The 9,868-nt window shown below is 56.1% G+C and overlaps 1 protein-coding gene across 1 annotated transcript; it reads right to left on the minus strand.

The window, feature by feature from the left end:
- Positions 1 to 335: 335 nt before the first annotated feature.
- Positions 336 to 8,341, minus strand: VAX1 (ventral anterior homeobox 1). The gene is made up of 3 exons (XM_031461843.2): positions 6,108 to 8,341; positions 4,791 to 4,978; positions 336 to 2,973 (listed from the first exon to the last, which is right to left on the minus strand). The coding sequence occupies exons 1-3, from the start codon at positions 6,346 to 6,348 to the stop codon at positions 2,398 to 2,400; spliced, it is 1,005 nt and encodes a 334-aa protein (XP_031317703.2). The 5' UTR covers positions 6,349 to 8,341; the 3' UTR covers positions 336 to 2,397.
- Between the last annotated feature and the right edge of the window lie 1,527 nt (positions 8,342 to 9,868).

A 9,868-nucleotide genomic window follows, 5' to 3' on the forward strand; every position in this document is an offset into this window, starting at 1 on the left:
ATGCCCCAAGGAACCATGAGCCCCATATCACCCAGGTGTTCATACGCCACGAAGGCTGACACACGGCTTTAGGAGGGTGTGTTTTGGAGCGCTGTCCCTAACCCTCCTTGCTTCCCCAGAACCAGTCTACTTTGTCACCACTGTGTATGTGTAGGTTAGTGGGGAGAGGTCTCCACAGGAATTAATATCTACTTTATTCTCTTGTTCCTTGTAAGTTTCTCTTTGCTGGTGGAGAGACTTATTCTAAGTCAGAAGAAAGAAAAACCTTTTCCTGTTCAGGGTCCTGCGATTGCACAAATCCAAAATACTGCCAGCATGGAGATGGGGCTGGAAAACTCTAGAAGCAGGGAGAGTTATTAGGAACTCTAGGGTGTGCAGAGACAAATTTCTAAATAAAACAAGAAACACCAAGTGGGAAGTCGAAGAGGGAGGACCTGAAGTTCCGACAGCATTGGAATAGAGGGCCAGAGAGTAAGACACTCAGGGACGTGGAACAAACATCTTAGCCAGGCACCTCTGTCCCCCGGGACCGGAATCCTCCTCAGACCTCATCCCAGGCGTTCACAGTACCAGTTGTAGGGCCCAGCACTGCCAGGGCTGCCACCCTCTGCCCCAGGAGTCCCCACGCTGAGACATCACTTGCTGGGTCTTTCTTCCTTTTCTTCTTTTTTTGTGTTTTTTTATCCTTCAAATACAAGACAAAAATACACCTCATTTATCATCATAGATATATATATTTCACTCTCACCACATAAATACAAAACATCCAAATATCCAAAACATTCAGAACAAAGTTAGTAGCCAGGATTCAGTGACACCTACCCGCGTTTGAATCATTATTTTCTTCACTATTTGCCTAAAAAAAAAAAAAAAGGAAAAAAGCTTCCGACTTAAATAATTTACAATAAAATTACTATTTTTTAAATGCTCTGCGCTGGCGTCGGATGGAGGAATACATTCTAGACACTGCGACACCTCCCCGCCTGGGTCTGTGGTTTTGGTTAAAATGCGGGTGGCGGTGGCTGTGGGGACGGTGGTTGTTGCGCGGGTAAGGGGTGAGGCCGCGACGGCATCGCGGTTCGGGTTTCTGTCTTGGAACCATGGAAACCCTGGGGCTTTTTTAGAGGAGGGGGTGGAGAGGGCTGCCTTTCCTATCCATGCAAGGAACTGATCCGGAATATAGAGATTACTGACAGAGGAGGCCGGCGGCCCTACTGTCCTTTACCGCCACCCTGCCTCCTGGTCCGCAAAGAATTCTGAAATCCGGGCTCTTCATGTTTGCTGGAAGGGCTTTGTGAATCAGGGGAGTGGGGGAGAGGAGGCAATGGGCACTGATTCATTTCCAAACCCAACAATTCTACCCAGAGTCACCCGTCGAGGACACGATGGGGAAAAGCGCCGGGTCCGGGAGCTGCCGCGAGCTGCACTGATCTCTCTCCTGGAGGAGGGTGAAGCTGTCGGCCAACTCCTGGAACAGCCTCAGAAAAGATTCTGAATTTTATTTCATCGGCGGCGTGGGCTTTCCTTTTGCTTTTTCCCTTTTAAATTCCTGTTTAAAGTCATCACACCCAGAACTTTAATTTTGCATTGCCCTGGGATACATTTTCTATTCTGAATTTTCTTAAGCCTTCCAAACTCCATTGTTATGAATATTTAAAAACTGGTTCCACTTCATTTGGTTTTGTGTGGTAGTTGTTCCTCTTGTTTTATTGCTGGTTAGATCAAATTTATTACCACCGTTGCCTATCAGGATGTTTGGTTTATTGTCTCCTGGGGTCAGGGGTGGTTGTGATTGGAGTTTCTTTAAAGAGGAGAAAATTCGGCAGGATTTGTCCAGCCAGGAAGCTGAATATGCATCGACTTTCCGGAGAGGTCCGCAAAGTGGGGCCCAGGGGCTTCAAAAAGCCCTGGTTTCTCTGGCGAGAGGAAGGAACGTCCTCCTTTTTGGTCTAGTGAAATCTTTTCAGCTGGGGTCTGCGTGCAGCTTTCCTTTTTCAAATATTCATAAGACTAATCAACGGCAGCAGTGGCCCAATATGGAGCAGGTGTTCTGTGCTTTGGACTTAGAACCAGTCTTTTCCCTCCAGAGCCGTCACTGGTTGGGGGCATCAGGTTCGCTAACTTAGGCTTTTGCCCCAATTCTTTGGATTCTCCTGGATTCAGAAGGAAGTTAGGGGCGGAGGGGAGGAGAACGACACAGAGGAAAGGTAGGGAGAAAAAAAAAAAAAAAAACTCAAATGGGATAATACTGGTAGCAGAGCCTGGTGGGGAAGAAGAGCTGTCAGACGCCTCGTGGGAGCCGGGAGCCCAGCGCAGGAGCCCCGGCGCCAAACGCGCGTGTCCATAAATATCACCACAATAGATACTATAAATATAAATACAGGGAAACACTTAAAATCAGTCCAGCGCTTTTTTCTCGGCCCCTTCTTTATTGTTGGTCCGGGAGTAAGGCTCGAAGGCCGAGGAGCTCAGGTATCGGGCGGAGAGTTCTTGCAAATTCCCGGCCAGCGAACCCGCCATTGTCAACGGGGCGGAGGACAGGCGGCTGGCGACCGAGCCGAGCAGCGAGGGCACAGGCAGGCTGAAGAGGCCGTGGCCGGCGGCCGGTGCGCCCGCGTGCAGTCCCCCTGGCCCGGTGGGCCCGGGACCCGGAGCGCCGCCCACGGCCGGTGGGTGAGGGGACGCGGCGCCCGCGGGACCCGGGGCGGCGGCAGCGGCGGCGGAGGCCGAGCCCGCGGCGGCGCCCGCGCCCAGGGCCGGCAGACTGGGCCCGCGTAGCGCGGAGCCGAGAGCGCCCGTGGCGCACGGCGGCAGCAGAGCGGGCAGGCCGGGCGGCGACAGCAGGCGGCCCTGCTCCAGCAGTCGCAGCACGCTGCACGTGGCAGCCGTCTCAGATACCACCGAGCGCAGCTCTGAGTCCTTGCCCTGGTCCTTCTTCTGCTTCGTGCGCCGGTTCTGGAACCAGACCTTCACCTGCACGCCGGGGCGCGGGGATAGTGGGAGAGAGGGGCAGAGGGAGACGGGCGTCAGGGGGAGCGGGCACCTAGGGCACGAGGGCTCCGGGTGCCCTCCCCAACTCCAGCCAGAGAGATCGGACCCGGGAGCTGTGGGGTGAGTGGTGGGGAGCCAGGTCCACCAAGAAGGGGACACAGCTCCGCTAGGCTGCACTTCCGGGTCATGGAAGCAGGCCTAGGCAGGCCCAGGTTACAAATAAAAAATGTCCATGACCCTAACCGGAAGAAAGACGAGAAGGGATTTCAGTGGGCGCAGCCAAACCTGTGGATCAGTGCTGCATAAAGGCCCTCATTTCCAGCAGGTGGAAGGCCTAAGGGATGCTGGGTGGCAAGTGGTAAGTAGGAAGTGGGATGGGTGGGGTGGAGTGTTGCCCTGCCTTTCAGGACCCAGGCCCCTGGCCCAAACCGCACGAATTTAGTCCCAACAGCACCACTCTTGTTGAAGGCTGTAAGAGGCTGTTTCTTGCTTGCTGGTGTCAGACTTGACCATCAACTAGCAGCAAGCAGGGAAGATGGCAATAGAAGGAATAATTTGTGCAAGATGGACTTCATAGGCCAAGATTTTCCCACCTCCTCACTACCAGCTGGATGGGAGGGTCTGAGTGATATCCTTAATTTACTCTGCTGCTCTCCATCATGAACTTTGGAGTCATGGGAGGAAGACAGTAGACTGGGGTGGACTAAATGCTCTCGATCAACCTCCTCTCTTACCTACTTTTCTCACTCTGCCCTTCTTCAGGCCTAGCTGGTGGCCCAGAATGGAATTAGGCAGCTCTATGGAAAGGTTATCCTGTCTAGATTTTGTAAACTAAGAAGGGTGGTAGCAGAGAGAATAGGGAAAAGCTACCATGCCAACTCAAACTCAAAATGAACATCCAATATGTTTTGTCCTTGGTTCTCAGCTTTCTGCCCAGATCCCATACCTAAAATGCCCCCCAACCACTTTGGAGCTGGGCACAGGGAAAGGGACTGGTCCTCAGAAAGGAATATGCCTTACCTAGGCCAAACTGGTGCTATGCCCTGGGCAGGCCCTAAATTACCTCCACAATGCAAAGCTCTCAGGCCCTAAAGTGCCCCTGGGCCCAGAGTCCACAAGGCCAACCCAAGCAGCATCATATGGATTTCAGGTAAAGGAGAAGATCTAAAGCACATTTGTCAGTGCTGGCTCCCAAGGCCCAAAATCTGCGTCCCATCCCATAACTCACACATCACTGGCACTGAAGGCAGAGCCTCCTAGGTGCTCAGGACTGGGAATGGGGCTGGGTCTAGCTCAAGGCCATGGAGGGCAGCCTGGTCTGCAAAGGCAGATCTGTGGAATATGCACCTCTCTAATCCCAAATTGTCACCCACAGCGCTGGAACAGGCGGCTTTGGCCCTAGCCCCATTTTTGCTCAGTGGGCCTGGGTGCTGTTTAAGGCTGGGGTCTCCAGAGGGGGTGGTGCCTGGAAATCTGGCCAAAATGGGGTGGCCAAAACAGGGACAAAAATCAGTTCCTCCAAAAGCAGAGGCAAGCAGGGAATTCTCAAGACTTGGGGTCCAAAAAGAAATCCAAAAGGACAGGATTTGGGGTCTCATGGGCCCTGGAAGATTCGGGGGTGAAGGGGGAAAGGATGGCTTAGGAAGGGGAGAAAGCATTAGGCCTTTCTTCCCCATCCTCTCTATCTCCTCTACCTCCTCTGGGAGGCTCTGTCCAGAGCCAAGCTAGGTGATGTGGAAGAGCTGGCTGGGGGTGATGGGAAAGGAGGCTAGTGCCGAGCTGTGTGGGCCGACGGGTACCTGGGTCTCGGAGAGGTTGAGCTGCCGCGCAAGCTCCGTCCTCTCGCGGCCCACCACGTATTGGCAGCGCTGGAACTCCATCTCCAGCCTGTAGAGCTGCTCCGCAGTGAAGGACGTGCGCGTCCTCTTGGGCCGATCCAGGTCCAGGCCCTTGGGCAGGATGATCTCTCGGATGGACCCCTTGGCATCTGGGGAAGGGGAGATGTCAGGCACCATCACCCTCCTGTCTCCCACCACCTCCCCTGGCAGGAGTTGGCTTATGGGACATAATCACTAGCAGCCTGCAGTCCGGAGGTGGGTGGGTGGGGTGCAGCTACAGCTGGGGAGCAAGGAAGCTGTGTGTTTGGTGGGTGAGGGTACTAACTCCACATATCTGATGGGAGGGGAAATCGGGCTTGGCCTTTGTAGAGCCTTTCGGACAAGGGAGGGAAAACAATCAATTTCAAATCGTCTAACGTTCCTTTTGCCTGGGGGCCTCGGCTGCGTAGACTGGGTCCCCTGTAACCTGAGGGTGCCTGCACTTACCAACCCAGGACTTGCCTGCCCCAGCTCTGGAGCGTGTTGACCAGACCGCTCTCCGGCGGTCCCCACCCCCACCCTGGGGTCTCCTCTCCCGAGCCCAGGCGGCGAAAGGAGGAGGGACGGAGTCGGAGCCTGCGGGGCCTGGCGATCTGCTGGCGGGGGCGGCGCCGGGCCGAGGCCGGGCCTCACCACCGCCGCCGCCCGAGCCGAGCGCACACGGCGCAGCAGAGCGAGGCCGAGCCCAGCACTAAGGCGACATTCGCGGCCCGGCAACCCAGCCCAGCTCCTTCTCCCAGAGGCGCCCGCCAGCCCGGAGCGCGGCGCCGGGCCCCTCGGCCCAGCGCGCCACTGGCCGGGCTGTAGCCCGCAGCCCGCAGTCCGCGGCTGTTCTCCAGCGCCGCGCTCAACTCGCCAGCATGCGGGAGCCCGCGGGAGGGTTTCGGTCAGGTCCTCCGACCAGCAGAACGCGAACTCATCCTCCAGAGTTTCCTGCTCCTTTCCCGGGTGGGAGGCCGCAGCCTGGAGCCTGAGCCGGCCCGCACAGACCCTCGGCTCCCTCAGCAGCCGAGCCGGCGGGGCCCCTCGAGGCTTGGAGGGATCCAGGCTCCCGGAGAGAGCGCGCCCCAGGTGGGAGTCCCCAGCGGCCGGCCGGACCCAGGGCGGGGAGGGCCAGCAACTTTCTCTTAAGTCCCAGCCCGCAGACCGTCCCCGGCGGCCAGGGTTGGCGGCGGCGCGGAGCTCAAGCCTCGGAGTCGCCCCTAAAGAACGCTCCCCGCAGCCCTGCCCCATTCCTACCTCGGACCAGGATCCGGCGGCAGTAATCCGGGTCGGCTGTGGAATTGGATTTACTTTTGTTACAATCTTCCGCGGCGCCCGACGCGGAGAAGGCGCCCTGCGGCTCCTTGAGGTAGGCAGCAGGGAGGTTCCCCTCCGCGCCCTTGCTCTCCCGGCTCTCCTTGTGCGCGTTCTTCGAGACCCTGGCAGCCTCTGCGTCCGAGTGGCACCGAACGTCCATTTTGTCTGTTTTCCCAAACATAGGAGAGGCAAGAGCAACAACAACAACAACAACAAAAACCCCAAAAAACAAAAAACAAAAAAAAAAAAAAAAAAGGAGAAAAGAAAAAAAAAGGCAGAGGGGGACAAAACCCCTACAATGCAGCCCCTACGCCCGGCCCAGAGAGAGGCAAGCGGCCGGAATGAATGTCCCCGCGGGGCGGCTGCGGCGGCCGCGGGCGGGTCAGCGGCGACCGCCGAGTGGCGCGCTCGCCGAGAGGCGGCGGGTCTGGTCCAGGATCCCGGTGGAGCAGCGGCGAGGCCGCCTCGTCAGCGCCCGCGTCCTCTGAGCACGTCCAGTGTCCCCAGCCTGGCGATCAGGTAGCGAGCAGCGCAACTCCGAATTGCTGCGGCTCCCGCCTATTACTGAGACCGCGAGTTGCAGTTGTCCGACACCCGGGGGGACGCACACTCGCTGTTGCAATTGATTACGGGTAATTTCGCAGCCCCCACGTTTCGGTTACCTCATGAATACACTAAATTGTTTGGATAATATATCAGATCGTAATGGATGGTTTCTGTCCTTGTCCCCAATCAAGTAGGGGTTTAGCCAGTGAATAAACGGAAATGATTGGTCTTGCTTTCAGGAAACACACAATCAAAGACCCACACTTCCAGAAAAACTTTTGACAAGATTCATCCTGAATTGTTAGTACCATTAGCAGGCATTATTAACTTTCCCTTTGCCTTTGACCCTCCTGTTCACATACCGGCTAGAGGGGTTTTCTCCACACTCCACAGATAGAGCTGAATGAGGGTGGAGGGGGGAGGGAAAAAAACAAAACAAAACAAAAACCCTTACACACCCTGCAGCAGAAGAAAGCAGTTGCCTCTAGGGGGAAAAAAAGAAAGGGAGGGAGGAGAAAAAGTTTTCCCAAAAAGTATCTCCTCCACACTCTAAAAAGCCAAGCTTTCGTCCCAAACAGCTCCTTCTTAACACACCTCGACGCCGACAGCCATCTTAAACTGCCACCTCTCTTCATTTAGTTCCAGTTGGATTTTTTCATGCCTGCACCTCCAGCAGCCCTGAGGCAGCCCATTCAAAGGGCAGCTTTGTACTCAGAGAGTCCAGCAGGAGAGAAGGGGGGAGAGGGAGAGAGAGCCGAGAAAATCTCAACTGTGAGATCTGCTTCAAAAAAAAAAAAAAAAAAGTTTTCCCCTAGCTATTTCATTGTCTCTGCTACAATATCTTTGAGAAAAGCAACAGCCAGTAATCCAATAAGAGCATTGATTAGGCCACAATGATTCAATTCAAGCGCATGGCCTTGTGCAAGGAGCATGCTCCAGCCCTTCTCGTCACCTTGCCGGGGCAGAAGCCCTCTCCACGCCGCTCTCCCCATTCATTCCTTTATGGGAAATGCGGAGCAAAAGGAGTGAAAGATGGCAATTATCTAATTGGACTATTAACAAACAGTCCTCTGAGTGCGGCGGTCTGGCGTGGCTCCTGGGCGGGGGAAGGGCCGTGTTCCCTGCCCTCATTCACAAAGAGTGCAGGGGCCGGGGAGGAAAGGGGGTTTTTTAAAGGGAGTGAGGTTGGGGGAGAGGAGAGGTGGGAGGTTTGGCTGAGAATTTTTCCACACAATTCCAAGAATGGGGGCGGAGGCGGGCGGGGAAAGGGAGGGGGCTGAGGGCGGGGGTCGCAGCGAGCCGGTGGGCTAGGGGGAGGGGAGGGGAGGGGTTACAAGTGTGTGCGGTGGGCTCCGAGGGGCTCCGGCTGGCAGCAAGATGCGCTCGGGCCGCCCCACCGTCCCGCCGCCGCCGTCGACCAGCCGGACCCCAGCAAGTGTCGGGGGTGGTGATGATGAAGGGGGCCTGAGCCGCGTCCTTCTCACTCTCCCCCTTTCCCTTCCTCCCCCCACCCCCTAGTTCGCTGGGAGAACCAACGCTTGGTCCGGTTCCGGCGGGTGTCTCTGGCCCCGGAGGCAGACCTTGGGTTTTTACTTTATTTCATTGGTTGGGGGTTGTGTGTGCGCACGTTGGTGGGGGGGGGGGGGGGGGACGGTGCGCGCGCGCGGGCGCGCGCGATTGTCCTGAGCTAGTCTCTGCAGGGCGGGTATCCCGGGTCCCCGGCAGATGGGTGGCCCGTCAGTCCTCCTCCGCGGGCGCAGCCCTCCAAACCCGACGCCAACTGGGCCTCTGGGTGGAAAGTGCCTTTGATTCCTGGCTCTGCCGGGGCCGGTCGACAGGGGTGGGGGGGTGTCTTTGTGGCCTTCCGGTCTTGAAGATGTAGAGTGGACTTTAGACAGAATCCAGCCAAGTCTCCGACTTTGCCTCAATGTTCAAACGCCCAGGTTGGCGTTTCGAGGCCCCGAGGGCTTCACTCCCTCGCGGGCCGAGCCAATGTGGGGCGCCACCGCGGGGTCTTGGCTCCCATTACCACACAGCCAGTGCGGGTACCTGGGATTCGGGTCCTCCTGACGGGGATTCGGGCTGGGTATGGGGCCCTTGTTTACCTGCAGAGCTCAACCAGAGGCAATTTTGGGGGCCTCCGCGGGCGGGGAGACCGTGGTGCCCTAAAACCCGGCCCACCAGGCCTTCCCCACCACCTAGGAAATGGGGCCTTAAACCCTACGACAGATGGCTGGGGCCAGGCCCTCCCTCCGCCCCCATCCCAACTGCTCCGGGTCCCTTGGGGCCTCCTTACCCACTCCGGAGACCTCCGGACCGCGGAGAGTCCCAGATCTCAGGCCGCACCCAGCGCCGCCGCTCTCTGAAACCCATGCTGAAACCTACCGCGCCAGGTGGAAGGCCCAGACAGAAGTCTTTAAAAATAAAAATGCCCAACCTACCACCTCTTATTTTAGGTCGAGGATGGGGAACTGTCCAAGGAATTAACTGCTGCCCGCAGCAAGCATGCCCGGGTGAGCGTCCCAGGGTGGTGGCCCCGCCACATTTCCCCGGCGCTAGAGGATTCTCCCTACGGTGGCCAAATCCGACCTGAAGTTGGGCCTCAGGCATCCTTGCCCCTCCCCGCTCTCGTAGGGGTTAACAATGACGTATTTTGTTCTAAGTGGCAACTATTTATTGAGCAGTCACTTACCCGTGCATTTGATTTTTTTAACCTCTCCTTCAGGGAGGTAGTAATATGTCTGCTTTAAGTTTTTGGAATCTGCCAGTGATTGTAATGTGTATAAAAGAGATAGAGAGCAATGATGTTAATGTTAATGCCAGGAACCCTGAGTATTAGGCATCAGTTTTCATGAATTTTTTCCAGACAACATGAAATACAAATCCAAAAGTAAAGTTCCCGTTTCTAATAATGCTGCTTATTTCTAGCCATGAGCATTTCTTAGTAGTCTCTCACCTTCCTGTATCAAGCTGCCCTGGGCTGAATAAACTGCAGTTTTATTGGCTCCAAACCTACTGAATGAATTTCTGAGAGCAGGGTCCAGGAATGCGCATTTCTAGCTGCCTCCCCAGGGGAACTTTCCACAAGTCAAAGTTGGAGAACTACATCTTTTAAAGTTAGCTTAAGTTAGCTGAGTTTCCTGAGGGCAGGGACT

Source organism: Camelus dromedarius, chromosome 8, assembly GCF_036321535.1.
Source record: "Camelus dromedarius isolate mCamDro1 chromosome 8, mCamDro1.pat, whole genome shotgun sequence".
NCBI lineage: Eukaryota > Metazoa > Chordata > Mammalia > Artiodactyla > Camelidae > Camelus > Camelus dromedarius.

Coding starts and splice junctions, on each gene's coding strand:
- VAX1 (XM_031461843.2), bottom strand. CDS start 6,348: ATGTTTGGGAAAACAGACAAAATGGACGTTCGGTGCCACTCGGACGCA. Junction 4,979..6,107: donor CCGCCGGATCCTGGTCCGAG/GTAGGAATGGGG, acceptor CCCCTTCCCCAG/ATGCCAAGGGGTCCATCCGA. Junction 2,974..4,790: donor TCAACCTCTCCGAGACCCAG/GTACCCGTCGGC, acceptor CCCGGCGTGCAG/GTGAAGGTCTGGTTCCAGAA.